An 18011-nucleotide genomic window follows, 5' to 3' on the forward strand; every position below is an offset into this window, starting at 1 on the left:
AGCCAGGAGCGATCCTTAAGCATCACTGGGTTGGGTCCAAAAACAAAAACCAAAACCAAAAATGAAAGAAATACTTCTCAGGGGCCGGAGTGATAGGACAGCTTGCCTTGCAGGTGGCTGACCAAGGACAGACCTGGGTTCGATCCCTGGCATCCCATATGATCCTCCAAAGTCAGGAGTAATTTTTTGAGCAGAGCCTGTAGTAACCCTTGATCGTCACTGGGTGTGAAACAAAACAAAACAAACAAAAAAAGAAATACTTCTCAATGGGGCTGGAGCGTGGAGCAATAGCACATTGGTAGGATGCTTGCTTTGCACACAGCCAACCCGGGACGGGCCCAGGTTGGATTTCTGGCATCCCATATGGTCCCCTGGACCTGTCAGGAGTGATTTCTGAACACAGAGCACCTGAGTGCTGCTGGGTGTGGCCAAAAAAAAAAATAATAACCTTCTCAAAACAATGCCTACCTCTCTCTCCATGTACTTCATCCCAAGCATCTACTTTACATGCAGTCAACCCTGGTTTGATCCCAAACACACATGGTCCCTGGATCCTGCCCTAGAGGCTCCCCAAGAACTGCCAGGTTTAGCTCTGGAGACTTGAGCACTACTGCAGTGGCACTAGGTAAATAAAGCCTTCCCCTGTAGAACTCGAGCAGCAACCTCTCTCCAGGCCTGATTGGCCAAGAATTCCCAAAAGGGGTCTCTTGAATTATCTCCCAGCCTAACTCCCCTCACATCTGCCACACCAAAAACACAAGAGTTTCTGGGGTCAGTAAACCAGCACAAGGCATAGAGCAGATGTAAAACATGGGGTTGCCAAGCACCTGTTAAGAAGGTCGCCCCTTCACCTCCCCGCAATCCCACAAGGGTATCCCAAGCACCATTGGTTGACCCCAAGCACCATCAAACCCTCAGGCTCCTCGTCCCTTGGGGAGGGTCCAAGATGGCTCCTGGTTTTGCAAGGTTAGGATGGAGGCGAGGTGCTTTTCAGCAGGGTCCTGGAGAGGCGACAAAATTGTTGGTGGGGTCCAGTTGTCGCGGGGAGTGACATGGCCCCTGAATAACTCCTTGTGAACAGAAAAGGAAGGGAGGAGCGTGGCTGTTCCTGGACTGTTTGGGGTTTGTGTGTGTGGGAAGGGGACAGAGGCAAGAGAGCCAGAGAGATAGTTCACCGGTTGAACACATGCCTTGTATGTGGAAGGCTGCTGGAGCGTGTACCTCATGGAACTAGTATCACGTAATTCCGTGAGCACCATGGAAAGGACATATGTCAGGGGTGGCGAACATGTGGCTCTCGAGCCGCATGCGGCTCTTTGCCAAGTTTGGATTTTGCTATGCTGCTTCTGAGGAGGGACCTCTGAGGAGAGATCTCCAAGCTGCGTCATCATGTCTCCTATCCCTCGGAAACAACTGCACAGGCTAGCGATCGGGGGACCCATGTGGCACATCTGGCCATTAGTTCTTAGTGTGGAGGATGCAGCACACCCTCATCATCACTGCAGGATTTTGACCCTCACTCGAAATGGCAAAATGTGATGTGTGTTTAATAGATTATTGTTAAAATGAGATGCTTTTGTGTGAGTGTTGGTCTGTTTTAGCAGGTCACTGCGTGGTGTGGCTCTCTGACTCCCACAGTTTAAAATTTTGGCTCTTTGTGTCAAACTTGTTCGCCACCCCTGACATATGTCAAGGAGTCTTTAAACAGCCACATCATGGAGCTGGAGAAATAGCACAGCGGTAGGCATGCAGCTGATCTGGGAGGGACCTGTTTTGATTTCTGGCATCCCATATGGTCCGCCAGCCTGCCAGGGGCAATTTCTAAGTGCAGAGCCAGACCCTGAGGCCCTGAGTGCCGCTGGGTGTGGCCCCAAAACCAACCAATCAATCAATAAAGTTTAAAAAAACTGCAGATGCAGATCCACATGCAGATCTTTAAAGCAAGGTCCTCTTGAGGAAACTATTCGACTGGCTTATTTGGGGGGGTATACCTAGTAGTGTTAGGATCAAACTTGGGGTTCCTGATGCAACACAAATACTCTGGCCCTTTATGCTACCCACATCCACCTTAATTTAAGATAGAATGCTGAAGGGCAAGGTGGAATACATCAGGACCAAAACCCTGTTGGGGTGAGGAGCATGAGGAGCACCACCGAGAGCCGTGAGCATGGGAGGTGTAGCAGCCCGCATGCTCCCATCACATCTGGACTACTAGAGGTGGGGCCACACTTTTCTAGAAGCTATAGAAGAATCCAATCCCCCCCTCTGGACTTAGAAGGAAGAAGCCAGGCCACAGAAATTCTCTTCCTAAAAAACAGCCATTTCAAAAGATTTTCTTTAATATCATAAAATATTTTCATGGAGAGTGAACTAGCAAACACACATGCACCAACGTGCCTGTTGAGAAGGTCGCCCCTCCCCTCCCCGCATTCCCACAGGGGGACCGAGACTGGAGAAATGAACACAGCCGATGGGACAGAGGGAGGGGACGGATGGACAGATGGACCATGGCATTGTGCTTAGTTATTTTCCTATGTCACAACAACAACAACAAAACATCTTGGTGCAAAGAGTCAACTTTTCCTCTTTTTCCATGGAAGTCTGGTGGAGAAAAAAATACTTTTCTATAATAAAATATGTGGCTTTTTTGGTTGCTTTTTTTTTTGTTTAGTTTTCTTTTTTTTTTTTTAAACCTTTTTTAACATAACTTTTTTTTTTTCTTTTTTGCAGAAAATAATTTTGTAAACTGTCACTTTTGCGGGCAGGGAGGCTCCAGGCCACATGGGTCTCAGCTCACCTGGTTTTGTTTTGGCTGAGCGCAGACACCAAACCCAGGCTGGGGCAGGAGCGAGGGGAAGCAGGGGAGTGGGTGGGGTGGGCACAGGGCAAGGGCTTGCATGGAGCCAGAAGGCCGGGTGGGGGCTCCAGGCCCCAGGGGGGCAGATTAGAGGTCACTCTCTCCGTACAGCGCCGTGGAGAAGGACATATAGTCCAGAGCACCGGGCACGGCGTCGGGGCCAGCGTAGGGCGCCATTCGTGCGATGCAGTACTCGGCCTGGTCAGGTGGCAGTTCTCGGCGTAGCTCGTCCACTGTGATATAGTTCTATGAGGAGAGGAGAGGAGAGAGAGGGTGTCAGGGAGCCAGGCATGGCTGCTGGCCACATTTTCCACACCTGCCTGCTTGTGGTGCAACCCCCAAGAAGCTTGTACGTGTACGTGTGTAACGGTATTCGTGTAACACACACACACATTGATATGTCTCCCTCTTTCCTGTTCCTCTCCAAACACATCATCTGTTTCCCAGCTCTCTGCTGATCTGTAAGGGAGAGAAACCTGAAACTACAAGGACTTCAGGCTTAAAAGTCAGAAATGAGGGGCCAGAAAGATAGCACAGCGGTAGGGACCCAGGTTTGATTCCCGGCATCCCATCTGGTCCCCCGAGCCTGCCAGGAGTGATTTCTGAGTGCAGAGCCATGAGCGTCAACGGCCCCCAAAAAACAACCAACCAAATAAATAAAATCAGACCTAAGAGCCTGCTACCTCCCTAGCTAGTTCGAGACAGAGCACCATAGCTCCCTCTACAAAGCAGGGCTGTGGCATTCTGGGACCCGCATGTGACCTCAACCAACAATGGTGGGCTGAGGTCTGGCAGTGCATACTGATTATCTTCAGCCCGTTTGTAAAGAAGGTGCCTTCCCCACCTTTGCCAATCCTGGCATCTGAGTCTGCCCATTTTGCTTTCCCTGACTTGGTTTTGTCCACAGTAGCTCTACCTGGAAGGTGATATTTTGGGGGTGATGTCATGGGAGGTGAGGGTGCAGCAGGGTCAGGGTCTGTCAGAGGCTCTGTCAGAACTTATCCTTAGGATGGTGCCCTGCCCCTGTCCCTTGAGGAGCCAGTTAGGAGGCAGCTCTGAGCCTCCCCAGAGGAAGGGCCAGTCCCCATCTGGTCTATCTACACAACAGGTCACTTCAGCAGGGTAGTTTCAGAGGCTCCTCCGTGCCACAGGGACCGAGTCTATTTTTTTGTTGTGTTTTTATTTTTGGTTTTTGGCTCACACCTGGTGGTGCTCAGAGGTTACTCCTGGAACTACACTCAGAAACCGACCCTGGCAGGCACGAGGGACCATATGGGATGCCAGGAATTGAAACACTGTCAGTCCTGGGTTGACTGCATGTAAGGCAAAGGCCCAACCACTGTGTTATCACTCCGGCCCCAGGGGCCCTGAGTCTATCTGGCTGTCCTGATACTCAAATCACTTGAGTGACCTCTGTAACTTCGGAACCTCGGAACTCCACAGAGACAGGCCTGAGATTATACTCTCTCCTGACTTTGCCGTTCCTAACTATACCATCCCATATGGTATATGGGATATATATGGGATATGGAAGGAAGGACCTAGTGGGGGACAGAAGAAAACCTGCCTGCTCCTCCCCATCCCACCCCAATTCCTTCAGCTTTCTCATGCCAGGCAAGTTCCTCAGGAAGTGCAGCTCAGCGGGCTGGAAACCTCATTAGATGCTTGAGACAAAACAGTGATGTGGCCGGAGTGATAGCACAGTGGTAGGGCGTTTGCCTTGCTCCTGACTGACTCAGGACAGACCTGGGTTTGATCCCCAGCATCTGAGCCTGCCAGGAGAGATTTCTGAGCATAGAGCCAGAAGTAACCCGAGTGCTGCTGGGTATGGTCCAAAAACAAAAACCAAAACAACCACAAAACACACACACACAATGCCCAAAAACAAAAACCAAAACACACACACACACACACACACATCCAGGCCTGATGTGAGGAGTGAATCCTGTTCTCAAACTATCCCTCACATCTCATTCTATGGATTCTTTTGCAGAGCTAAACTGTGAGTTCCAGAGGGAGGACCCTTTGGGTCCATACACCTGAGGAGCCTGAGGAGTTACTGAAGGAAGAAGAGCCATAGAGCAAGGGTGGGGGTGACCAGCTTGCTTCTCTGCAGGACCGCTCCGCCCGGAACACCCACCTTGTCTCCAGCCAGGATCTTGAAGGAAGCCATGACTTGGTCGGCCGTGTCTGTGTCAGCCGTCTCACGGGACATAAAGTCGATGAAGGCTTGGAACGTCACCACCCCTAGGCGGTTGGGGTCCACGATGCTCATGATACGGGCAAATTCGGCCTCTCCCTGGAGGAAGAGTCAACATGGGTCCATCGGCCTCTGCACCTCAACCACTGACCCCTCTGACACAGAGCTGAGGTCCCAGTGACTGTTAGTGGAGCACAACGTAGGCCCCAGTCTCATTTGGATTGTGTGACAAGGACACGATGTCCCGTCTCTGGAGCAAATGCTATTGATGCTCACAACACTGAGGGCCACTCACACACCATCTACTCTCTGCCAGAAACCCTCCTCAGTGTTGTGTGTATGTAAGTCCATCCCCACATCACTTACACCCTCTTGGGCTATTACTGTGCCACATTTCCATGTTTGGGGCCAGACAGGGCCACCAACTGAACACACGTGTCACAGACAATAAGTGGGGAGGCTGAGATTTAAACTTGGGCTTCTGTCTGGCCCAGCTTTCTCAGAGAGCTTAGTGCTGACACACTTCTTTTCTGATCTCTACCAAGTCCTTCTGTGTACAACGCTTTCATTCAGCCCCCTCAAGATGGCTGAGCTGGGAATTACTCCCATGTTCAGTTTTTAGAGCCTCTTTGGGCATTGCCTTGGGCAATGGGTCTAAGCCATATCAGAGAGGTGGCAAGCCTGGCTGGAACCAGGAACAGGTCAAGAAGAAATATCTGTATTCATGTAAGATGGAGCAACACTAACTCCAACCCAAAACATCCAACAGTTTCCTTTCCAGCTGCTTTGGGGATCTGGTGACGATGGCAGGTATGAAAATGCCCTTTTCCATGGTATGCAGCAAACCATAAACTTATAAACTGGCCAGAGATGGAAATGAGATGGCCAGGCCTCCAAGGCACATGTAGGGAATCATCTTCCCAAGATCTAAATTCTGAGGCCCCTTTTGGAAGGGCTGCCCCAAATCTGGGGGCCTCCAGCCAGCCACGGTCACCACAGGGCTCTCTGAGACATAGACAGGGAGTTTACTTTACCATGTTGTAACCCATGGAGATAAGGCAGGCCCGGAAATCATCCGTATCCATCATGCCTGTCTTCTTCTGTGGGGCCAATGGAGGCACCCATACAGGAGGCGAAGCAGAGGCAGCAGGAGAAAGACAAGGCACAGATGGCCAGAGAGGAAGGGGAGGTCAGGAAAGGGGAGGAAATCCCACGGGAAAAAGGAGGAAGAAAGCAGGGAGATGCAAACATCCGTCCAGGAGGAGAGTGGAAGGCGGATCAACAGTTTCCAGGAAAGACCATTGAGGGCAGAGGGCAGAGGTCAGAGGTTGGAGGAGCCAGACAAAGGCCAGGCAGGAGCAGCAGGAGGAGATGAGCCCATGGCCCATGGGAAAGAGGAGATGGGAGATCCAGACAGAGAGGGAAGAGAAAGAGGAGAAACACGGTTATTCCTCGGCCCAGATGCCACCCCAGAAAGTGCTCCATGCAGGCGGCAAGTACCTGGGGGTCGTTGCCAATATCATAACCCAAGCTGATGAGGCAGGCTTTGAACTCCTCGGGACCCAGCGTGCCGGAGTGATCCTGGGGCCGCCGTGCCAGGCAGCGAGCCATGCGATGCCAGGGAGGTGGAGGCCGTGAGGGGGTGGGTGGGCCATGCCCCAGGGGTGGGTGGTGGTGAATGTGAGGAGACATGGGGAGAGGCATGCGGACGGGAGGGTGGGAGGAGGGAATAAAAGTGCACACGGTTAGACACACGCGCCGCCCGGGTACCCTCTCCCTGGCATGTAGAGCCTGGCTCCGGGGAGCACAGTGAACCATGGGAGTGAGAAGCCCCCCCCAAGTGCCCCAGCCCCACCTCCAGCCCCGATGCCCTGACCCTGGTCTCTCGGAGTGCTTGGCCCACCAGGTGCCTGGAGGGCAGTGAAGCAGCAGGGGTGGGCAACACCTGACCCCACGCTCCCCTACACCCACGTCTACCCCAAACCCCAGGGCATTGGTGGGTCAGATATCCAAACTCCAATCAGAGTGGGGTTGGGAACTAGGGCAGAAATTCTGACAGGGCCCCCATGTGTCATGGGGGAGGATAGTCAGGGTAGTTCCCAACCCGGGCTATTGGACCCTGGTTCCTGAGGGCAGGAAGGCAAAGGTCAAGGGTCAAAGTTCATTTCCCATGCAGGCTCATGGCAAACTCTGCTTTCTCTTTATGTGCCTGGCACCGGGGCCCAGTGTGGCTGCCCAGGCCTAGGGCCGAGCCCTCCAGGATCCAGGGGCAGGGGCTTGGGGGCCTCTCTAAGCCAGTGCCAGGGTTGGGGGCTCACCCGGTCAAAGTGGTTGAAGGAGGCCCGGAACTCATTCATCTGTTCCTGGCTGATGCCCTTGGCATCCCGGGTCAGAATCTGGTTCTCCACCTCATTGATGGTCCTGGCGATGGTGGTGAGGAGCTGTTCCCAGCCCACACGGATGTGCTGAAGACGGGAGGACAGGTCAGCCAAGGGGACACTTGGGCCAGGGTCTCCACGCCTGCCCATTCCTGTCCCAACTTTGGAAATGTCAGATCTACCAAACTTCGCCTTCTGTTCATGTTCAGAGGTGGTTAGGGCACCAGGAGGGGCAACTTGGGTGGTGGCCCCTGCTTGGGAAAGCTGAGATCAGAATGGACCCCGGGAGGGACTGGGTTTGATTCCTGGCATTCCATATAGGCTCCCTGCTTGCCAGGGGTGATTTCTGAGTGCAGAGCCAGGAGTGACCCCTGAGCACCACTGATGTGGCCCAAAAACCAATCAATCAATCAATCAATCAATAAAGTTAAAAAAAATAGAAATGGTTCAATAGGAGGAACATAGGCTTGGCATGCAGAAGACCCAGGTTTAATCTCAATGTCACATGGTCTCCTGATCACTGCTGAAAACAATTCCTGAGAGCTGAGCCAGAGTAGCCCAGGCAATGCTGGGTATAGCCCAAACACTGCCATTGTCACCAACAATCTAAATGCTGGGCCCCACTCAAGAGATCAAACTCTGGAAGAGAAAACTTCGTTCCCTGCAGAGACTCCTGGGAAGTTCAGGAGATAACTAAGATGGAGGCACAGAGCCCCATGGGAGATGAGCACCCCTTGCTGCAGGGCCGGAGCTTATCAATTGTCAAGCTGGTGGAACATGCTGACTTCCTCCCTGCCCGGCTCAGGGTTCCTGGGCATCTTCCCACCTACCTCCATGGTGTAGTTAGTGTGCTTGTTGTCGAAAATAAGTGCCTCCTGGATGAGCTGGTGGTCGCCCTCCAGCTGGTCAATCTTTGGCTTGTAGTTGACGATGCTCTTCTCGTACTGCCGCAGATGGCTGAGCTGATCCTCCAGTGTGCCGTGCATCTCAATGGAGATCCTGCCAATCTCCTGCTCGCCGGACAGAAGGCCCAGGTCAGCCCTCAGGCTGCTAAGGACTAGGGCCCAAAGAACTCAACCCAAGTAAGTCCTCAGATGATTCCCAGCTCCCACCAGGACTTCAGAAGTTCATTAGCAATGAACCTGGCATCTTCAGATGCCCCATGGGGCACCACTGCATGGACTGTCTCCTGTTTACTCACTAAGCTAAATGCCTGCTCCTCTGTCATTTGGCCCTTCCCATGCCTTGTTTCCACCCACAGCCTGCCCATGGCCCTCTGTGACATGAAGCCAGGTTCCCACATCCTCTCCATGCTGGTCCCATGGTGCCTCAAGGATGCCTGCCTTGCCCCACCTCAGTCCCATGGGTCAGGCCTGTCAGTCAGGCCTTGTCCTCCCTGTTTCTGTCCTCCAATCACATATGCCATATTGTCTGTGAAAGCTCTGTTCAAATGATCATACTCCCAGGACATGCCATGTGCAACAGGTTAAGGAGAGGGGACAAGTAGGGGCAACCCTGCTTAATCTCTGTCCTCCAGATGCTCAGAGAATGTCAGAGAGAGATAGAAAGATTGAACACCTGGAGTGCATGCTTATACACACTAATACCTAAGTTCAAACTCCGGCATCACAAGCCTCCAACCCGTACCCCAACAACCCCCAGATGTGGCTCTGTTGGCCTTCAACACATCCTGGTCTAAGCAGCACTGTTGGCTGCTAAAAATGACAGGAGGTTCCTCTAAGGTATCCTGAGCATTGCTTTACCACAAAATAAATAAATAAAATAAAATAAAATAAAAATCAACAACAACAAAAAATACTTAGGAAACCACAAAGGCCTACCCAAGTCAGCTTTTCCCTTATCTCTGGCATTGCAACATTCAGCAAGACTTTGCATGCCTGACAGAGGTTCTGTTCTCTCCCTGGGTAGATCAGCCTCATTGACTTACTCATTACTCACTCAGGAGGAAGAGGGGCCTGCTCAACCCATTAAGCCAAAGGGATGAGCCAAGCCTGTCACCTCAGACTGTCCCTTCTGGAAACCTTCCTAGTGCTGTCCACATGGTTCACCGTTCCTTAAGCAGACATTGGGGTCAACACAGGGTCTACACAGGATCCACCCACCCTGAAGGGAGCGAACAAATCAAACCCTTGGCCTGTGGAGGAGAGAGGGCCTGATGGATGGGCAGGATATTCCCTGCTTCCTGAGACAGCACCCACCTCCATCTTGGTCTGGATCCAGGGTCCAATGACATTGGCCTGGGCCCCGAACTGCTTGCGTAGCCTCTCGTTGTGTTGCTGGCGGGTGTGTTCCTCTGTCAGTGCCTGGTCCCTCCGTGGCACCAGCTGCCGCACCTGGGATGGAAAGAGACATGGGACATCGCATGAGCAGGCCAGTCATCAGCCCCAATTCCAGATGAAGACATGGAGCTCTAGTGAAGGAAAAGGGCTGGTCAGTCAGTGAGCAGGACTGATGGTGTCTGAAATCCAGTTCCACAGATTGAGATAGCACCTACTCCCTAATGCAAGAAACAATAAAATAATATCCAAATATAAGCAAAAACAATGGCAGACACATATACCTACATTTGGACTGGGGAGAAAGCTCAAAGGGCTAGAGCTCACTTATCCTTCATGCGGGAGGTCTGTGTTGGATCCCTAATACCACACAGTCCCTCAGCACCAGTGGGAGAGACGCTTGAGCATAGCTGGATGACACCCGATCCCAATCCCTGTCCTTAATGAAACTCATAGTGGCTCATCCAATCCCTGCCTCAACCCTCACAACATCCCTTAAACTCACATGGTCCCATTTGCCATTGATCTCCAGAGGTGTGATGGTTGTATAGGGGTTGGTGCCCGCCATGTTGACGTGGTAGGTCTGCACAATCTTGGTCACCTCGTTGTGAATGCCCAGGATGGCCAGGCGCTCCTTGTCAGCATCAGGGAGGGTGGCTTTGAACTGCTCATGGGCTGTGGTCAGTCCCTGGACAGACAGGAGAAACACAGTGATGGGTGTCCCAGGGCAGAGGTGTGTGTGTGTGTGTCAGAGAGGGGAGGGAGGGAGGGAGGGAGAGGGAGGGAGGGAGGGAGGGAGGGAGGGATGGAGAGAGAGAGAGAGAGAGAGAGGGAGAGGGAGGGAGAGAGAGAGAGAGAGAGGGAGAGGGAGGGAGAGAGAGAGAGAGAGAGAGAGAGAGAGAGAGAGAGAGAGAGAGAGAGAGAGAGAGAGAGAGAGAGAGAGAGAGGCTAGCACCAGCCTGTGGGAAAGTCCAATGGGCTGAACAATATATCACACCCTTGGATCTGAAGGTCAAAGCATTGGATCTTGCAAGAATCACTGTGGAGTGGACGCTCTGAGCATTGCTTGGAAGAACCCACTCCCTAAAACCCTGAAGACACACTGCATTTCCCAGAGAAGGTCACTACCCAAGGTCGGGTCACCTGGATCTCCTCGATGGTGTGGACGATGAAGGTGTCCTGCAGGTCCTCCATGGCCCCCTCCATCCAGTTGTTGAAGGGTGCGGCCCGCTTGGCATACTCCAAGTACAGCTGATCAATGGTCTCCAGCAGTTTCTCTGTCCGCTGAGAGTGGCAGATGGAGAGAGGAAGGTACAATGCAAAGTGCAATTCCAGAATGCCAACCCGTCCCCCTTCAAAAGAGCACTAAGGTCCTCCTGGTGAGCCCCAAGGATCCCCGTGCAAAAGCACCTGACCACTCAGAGAGAAAAGAGAGAATCCTTGGGGGGGCCCCTGGGTCTTCCGGAGAGGGTCGGGCTGACCCCAGAGAAAGATGGAGCCTGGTCCCCCAGAGTTTGGCTCATAGAAAACAAAGGGGTCAGACATCAGCGAGGAACAGGGAGGTGAGGTGCATGCATCAGGAAGCTCAGATGATCAGGGCATGAGAGGAAGCCCCTTATTCAGGCCGGGACCTTCAGGAGGTTGGGAACCCAGCCCGTGAAAGGTTCTGAGCAAAGCAGCAGGAAGGGGTACAGAGCAACCGGCGGTGGCTGCCACCTCCTCTGGGGACCCTCACCTCCAGAGCTTCCCTCCGCTTCTGGGTGAGGGCCCCCAGATTGTCCCACTGGTCACAGATCTTTTGGCACCGGGCGTTGACACTGGGTGAGTCGTAATAGTCCAGCTCACTGGGAGGGAAGAGATGGGGAGAGATGGGTAAGCCATGGCCACTCTGCTCCTTTCATCAAGCTTTTCCCGACCCCACCTCCTCAATATACTCTTGGGGGTCTGGGGAGGAAGAGGTGACAGGTGTGTCAGGCCAGTCCTCCTCTCCCAGAGCCCTAGAAGGCTTTCAGTCTCCAAGACGCCCACAGACAGGCAGGAGACAGAGAGCCTTCTTCAAGCTCAAGGACAAGACTGGTCCCAGCACTGACTGCTCATGGGACAAACCCCTCAGTCCTCTGCACTGGGCCCTTTCCCTGGGCCAGGGAGACCTTACTGGGCATGGCCAGGTATAGTCCTGGAGGCCACCAAGCACCACCAAGGATGCCCTTCATGGTCCCCAGCACCCGGATTATGGCATGCCAGGAGTGGTACCAGCTCTCCCCACTCTGTGCTCACCACAGCCCACACCTCTTGCCAACCCCCGTCATACTTGAGTTCTTGAGCAATGGCCGCAATCTGCTCCACGCGGTCCTGGTGGGCAGCCAGGTCACTCTCAAAGGCCTCATGCTTCTTGAGGAGGGCCTTGATCTCCGACAGGGTGGCCGTCTCATAGTCCTTCTGTCGCAGCATCGCTTCCTTGCCTAAGTGCATGAAGAAGGGGAGGAAGTGTTATGTCTCAACCCAGACTATCTCTACCTGAAGGGATGGCCCCTGGAGCTCCACTTTCCAGGGAGCTGGAAGATGGCTGCCAGCCACCAATCAGATCATGAGTAACAGGAGGAAGAAGACAGGCAGCAGAGCAGCTGAGTGTGGTGGTGGAGGAATGGGCTTTAAGTTGACCATCTCCAAGAAAATGGGCCAAAAAAGGCTGTCCTGGCAACAGGGGCTTAACCCTGGGCTGGCTCACAGAAGAAACCAGCTTCTTGCTAGGAGAAACCCATCAATCACTCCAGTCTCTCCTGTCACTGGTCACAGCCCCTAGCAGTCTCGAAGATGGTTGCATGGTCACACGTCCAACTTGTTCTGCACAGGGTCTATCCATGGATGGTGATGTGCTCCCTGCCAGGCAGTCAGCTAGGCCAGGAACTGTGACTAGTTCTTGAATTTGTTTCCCAGGGTGGTGGCTAAAGGAAAACCTCTAGCTTCCTTGTGCAGCACCTGGCTTCTGGAATACCCACCCTGTTAGTTCACTGGTGGGGCATATTCTTTGCAGGGCGAGGCTCTGGATTTTGTCCTTGTATGTCGTCACCTAGAGAGGCCACAACTATCTCCATCACACACTGAGCTGTGCCCAGGTGTGGGTATCCCCTCCCTCAACTTATTTATCCCACCTGAATGATTAGAACTGCCCACACCTGGGCAGGTAGAGGAGTCTGCCTGGGAGGAGAAAGTGGATAAGAAGGAGAGTTAGAGAGAGAGAGAAGAGAGAGGCAGTAAAAAAGCCTGGAGAGCAGCTAAAAGAGAGCAGAGACAGGAAGGATCATACAGCAGCAGAAAAGAGGCTGCTTAGCTTAGAAGCCATGTGGCACATGGCAGTTAGGGTTTTGTAATTAAGCTGGATTTCTCCTGAAACGTCATCTGATTACTTTGTGAATTTTTCCACTGTCACCCTGAAACCTTCAGACCTACCAGGCCGTAGGGGCTACAGGAGCTGGGCCAAGCCGAGAAAGATCTCATCACCCCCTGCCAACACTAGGACTCATTAGTTTATATATTAAACAACACCCAGGAACATTTCTTTCCTTGCTTCTGCTCTTCTTGCCTTTAAGTCAGAATAATTGCATAACAAGACTAAGAGGGTAAAAATTGCAGATTTGCAGGCTCCCAGTGTTTCCCAACCACTGTTATCCGCTAGCTCCCTGGGCTCGAAAGAAATCCTCCTTCCTGCTTCAACTACTCAGCAACCAACTGTCAACTTCTACTTTGATTCTGCAGTCTCCATAAGTGAAGGCGGTGACATGGCAGACATCTGAAGGCTGTGAGATCTGGCAGCTACATGACATACCCCTGAGTCATCTTGTACTCCTGTAGATAGTTTCCTGGCAAACAGCCCAGAATTAGGGTGAATTCTTTAGAGGTGTCAGGAAATGAAACTCCCAGGCTGGCAAGTGAGAACATCGAGGTGTAAGTGACAACACCAAGGTGCAAATGCATAAATTTGCACAGGGCACTCCCTAGAAGCACACCAATGCTTCTCATGCCCTTACTGGTGGTTGGCAGCTGGATAGTCACCTTGCCCTGTGCCAGGCTCTGAGCTACTCTGTGGGGCCTGGAAATGATGCAATAGGAGCTTATGGATCACCACTATCCACCCCTACTTCTACCGAGGCTAATAAACAGCACCATGCAGGACAGTGGAAGAAAGGCAGTTGGCCCAGGTCATTGCCTGCCCCATGCAACATTCATACGTATGAGCTCTGTTCAAGCCTGTTTGACTAACACTTCTATCCACTAACAGTAAGGCAGTGTCCAGTGCCCTGATGTGTGACTGTCTCTGCTCATTTCCAGCTGCAAGTCTGAGCAGCACAACAAGGTTGAGATGGAGTCCAGAGAGAGAGAGAGTACAGGGTAGCGCTTGCCTTGTCTACTCTGGCCCCAGTTCTAGCCCTGAGACTGCATATGGTTCCCAGAACACCACTAGGTGTCACTCCTGAGCTCAGTCAGAAATAGCCCTGAGTACCATTAAGTGTGGCCCTAAAACTTAAAAACTAACAAACAACAAAGGGCTGGAGTGATTGCACAGCGTTAAGGGCATTTGCCTTGCAAGCAGCCAACCCCGACGGACTTTGGTTCGATTCCCAGCATCCCATATGGCCCCCTCCCCCTAGCCTGTCAGGAGCAATTTCTGAGTACCAGCAAAGATATTGGGGTTAAAGGAGTTGCAGTCTCTGAGAGAGATCAGTCACAAAGATTATCCAGGCCTGCCATCACCAGATGCTGATAAGGTTTCCTCTCAGAAGCCCCCTTCCTAGCAGCTCCGAGGGCGTCTTGGTGCCCCCTAGACTAAGAGCAAACGTGTGTTTTCTGGGTGAGGGCCCAGATCTAGGGGATCTGTCACAGAAGGACACAAATGGAGGAAGGAACTTCATTGCCTGCAGTTCTTAGGAGAGGAGAAATCTAGGGTCAGGGTTGGGATTTGAACCTCACACTTATGACTCAGGGAAGAAGACACCCTGGCAGGGATGACTAAAGCTTGTGATTACTCCCAGCACCTTGGTGCATCCATGCCTTTCACTCTCGTAAACCTCACAGCTTGGGGCCTTTACAGATGAGGTAACAGGCCACTGAAAGGACCCCAGAACTTGTCATACATCCAGGAACCAATAAGAGAACCGGTGAGAGAAAGAAAAAGTAAGTAGGGGCTGGAGCGGTGGCGCAGGCAGTAGGGTGTTTGCCTTGCACGCAGCTGACCTCGGTTCAATCCCCCAGTGTCCCATATGGTCCCCCCCACAAGCCAGAAGCGATTTCTGAGCGCCTAGCCAGGAGTAACTAACCCCTGAGCATCATAGGGTGTGGCTCCCCCCCAAAAAAAAGTAAATGAGAAAGAGTTATGTGAGGAGGGGAGGGATGAGAACCAGAAGTCTGGGGAAGGCAAAAAGCGAGGCCAAGCGGGCCCTACCTTCTGTCCAGGCCTCATGGATGGACGCCTTCTGCCGGAACTTCTCCGCCAGGTGGTCGAGCCGCTCCAGCCTCCGGATCTCATTCAGCAGCCATTCCTCGTAGCCCTTCTCAGCCTGCTCCAGGCAGCCCCAGGCGTTGTTGATGTCCTGGTGACATAGATGGAGTAAGTAAGTGATGACTTAGATGAAATAAGAGTAAGTCAGGGCTACATTGCTCTGGGACTTGGGTAGCAAGGGCCCAGAGCCCTTGTTCCCTGCAGACTGACTTCTGATGAGATTCTGACCAGTCCCAGAGGTCACGGCTGGGGTAGGAATAAGAGCAGTGATTTAAATAATCCACAAGCATGTTGGATTATTCCCTGCTGCACTTCTGAGGTTACATACAGGACTGCAGGGACCTTGACCTGAAATGAGTTGTGAAAGGTCCAAGCACAATGAGAGACTCTGGACACATAGACCCCAACCACCCATATTCCTTCAGAGAGGTAAAGTGCTGCTGGGAATCATAAAAGGAGCTTATTTTCCAAAAGGCACACAAGGCCTTTTTTTGTCTCCTCCAGATTTCCCAAGTGTGTGAAAATGTCATTTCACAGAGGTTTGTTCTTTTCACACGTTCCCTCCAGGGTTTCCCCCATCTTTCCTCCCAGCTGTGTTTCACACTAAAAGATTTGCCTTAGGCACTAGCTTGGTGAACTGGGACATTTTCTTTTTTTTTGTTTTGTTTTGTTTTGTCTTTGGGTCACATCCTGCAGCACTCAGGGGTTACTCCTGGCTCTGTGCTCAGAAGTCGCTCGTGGCAGGCATGGGGGACTCTATAGGTGGCTGGGATTCGAACCAAAGTCCATTCTGTGTTGGCCACATGCAAGACAAATGCCCTACCACTGTGCCATTGCTCTGGCCCCAATTGGGACATTTTCTTTGGTATAATTTTCCTCCTCATGAAAGTTCTCCCAAGTCCCCAGGAAGAGACTAGAAGCCAGGGAGGTGACTCAAAGGACTAAAAAGAGCAAATGGTCTGCCTGAAAGAACCCCAAATTTGATACCTGGTACCATAGGTCCCTCCGAGCACTGTCAAGAGTGGCCCCTGAGCACAAAGCCAGGAGAAGCTCCTCAGCACAAACAGGTGTGGCCCAAAAGAAAAATAAGGAAGAATAACAAAATAAACTGTGACATACGTGAGAAATATTTGATGACATGGAAAGAAAGCTAAGTAAGCTTTGGCGGCAGTGCTCAGGGGAACCGTATGGGGTGCTGGGGATTGAATCCAGGTCTGTTGTGTATAAGGCAAATGCCCTCCCCACTGTGCTATTGCTCTGGTCCCAAGGCAAAGTTTTCTAAAAGTCACTATTTATTTATTTATTTATTTATTGATTGATTGATTGATTGATTTTTGGGTCACACCCGGCAGTGCTCAGGGGTCACTTCTGACTCCATGCACAGAAATCACTCCTGGTAGGCTCGGGGGACCATATGGGATGCTAGGATTCGATCTACCGTCCTTCTGCGTCTAAGGCAAATGCCTTACCGCGGTGCTATCTCTCCGGCCCCTAAAAGTCACCTTTTAAATAAAAATGCTTTAATTTTTATTTAGCCATAATGAAGACAAAAAGAAACTTTTCAAAATATCTTTTTTTTTTTTTTTTGGTTTTTGGGTCACATTCGGTGGTGCTCAGGGGTTACTCCTGGCTGTCTGCTCAGAAATAGCTCCTGGCAGGCACGGGGGACCATATGGGACACCGGGATTCGAACTAACCACCTTTGGTCCTGGATCGGCTGTTTGCAAGGCAAACGCCGCTGTGCTATCTCTCCGGGCCCTCAAAATATCTTTTTTGATGTTGTTGTTGTTGTTTTTTTATTTTTGGTCATACCCGGCAGCGCTCAGGGGTTACTACTGGCAGGCTCAGGAGACCTTATGGGATGCTGGGATTTGAACCACCGTCCTTCTGAATGCAAGGCAAACGCCTTACCTCCATGCTATCTCTCCGGCCCCACAAAATATCTTTTAAGCTGATCCTCAAGAGTAAGAATATAGTAATTTTTATTTTCTGTATCTTTCGTATTTGTATTCTTAAATACATCTAGGGATGCTCAACAGTGCTAGAGCACTTGTCTTGAATGTGTGAATCTTTGTTTCATTCCTCAGTGCCCTCCTCAAAAGAATCTATTTGTACAAAATACCCTATTCACTAAGGTAATACATTGAAAGAAAATTTTTTTAAGTTCCATTGTAATAAAAATTTCCTTAATTACAACCAACTAATGCCCTGGTGGGTTCAATATATCATTTTGAGACATATTGTCAAGAGGCATTTAGTTTGCAAAGATGATTCTTTCACTTAAAAAAAAAATTTTTTTTGCCACACCCGGTGATGCTCAGGGGTTATTCCTGGCTATGTGCTCAGAAATTGCTCCTGGCTGGGGGAACCATATGGGACCTCCGGGAATTGAACCTCGGTCCGTCCTAGGCTAGTGACGGCAAGGTAGATGCCTTACTGCTTGTGCCACCACTTCACTCCCTAAAAAATGTTATAAGGGGGACAGAGCAATACACAGCGGAAGGGTGTTTGCCTTGCATTCAGTGAACCTGGGACGGATGGTGGTTTGAATCCTGGTATCCCATATGGTCTCCAGAGCCTGCCAGGAGCAATTTCTGAGCACAGAGCCAGGAGTAATCCCTGAGCGCCGCCGCTGGGTATGGCGCCCCCTCCAAATTAAAATGTTTTGGGGGCCACACCTGGTATATTCTGGACTCCTGGCTCTACTACACTCAAGGATCACTTTTGGTGGGGCCCAGAGGATGACAACATATGGTGCCAGGAACTGAACCCAGACAGCCAC

General features: G+C 51.5%; 1 protein-coding gene across 3 annotated transcripts in view; it reads right to left on the reverse strand.

Annotated features, from left to right (window-relative positions):
• Positions 1–2299: 2299 nt before the first annotated feature.
• The window catches only part of ACTN1 (actinin alpha 1), a 109695-nt gene continuing 93983 nt past the window's right edge, over positions 2300–18011 (reverse strand). Inside the window, exons 11-22 of one of the 3 annotated variants that reach the window (XM_049770332.1) lie at positions 15173–15320; positions 12044–12194; positions 11468–11576; positions 10876–11016; positions 10238–10420; positions 9655–9789; positions 8266–8445; positions 7376–7522; positions 6558–6638; positions 6092–6157; positions 4998–5156; positions 2300–3103 (exon numbers count right to left, since the gene is read on the reverse strand). In XM_049770332.1, coding sequence (XP_049626289.1) covers positions 2945–3103; positions 4998–5156; positions 6092–6157; positions 6558–6638; positions 7376–7522; positions 8266–8445; positions 9655–9789; positions 10238–10420; positions 10876–11016; positions 11468–11576; positions 12044–12194; positions 15173–15320 — 1659 coding nt within the window. In that variant the 3' untranslated portion in view covers positions 2300–2944. The remainder of the gene's footprint in view (positions 3104–4997; positions 5157–6091; positions 6158–6557; positions 6639–7375; positions 7523–8265; positions 8446–9654; positions 9790–10237; positions 10421–10875; positions 11017–11467; positions 11577–12043; positions 12195–15172; positions 15321–18011) is intronic. The other 2 variants (XM_049770334.1, XM_049770333.1) reach the window with 2 other exon arrangements.

Source organism: Suncus etruscus, chromosome 3 (assembly GCF_024139225.1).
Source record: "Suncus etruscus isolate mSunEtr1 chromosome 3, mSunEtr1.pri.cur, whole genome shotgun sequence".
Taxonomy (NCBI): Eukaryota; Metazoa; Chordata; class Mammalia; order Eulipotyphla; family Soricidae; genus Suncus; species Suncus etruscus.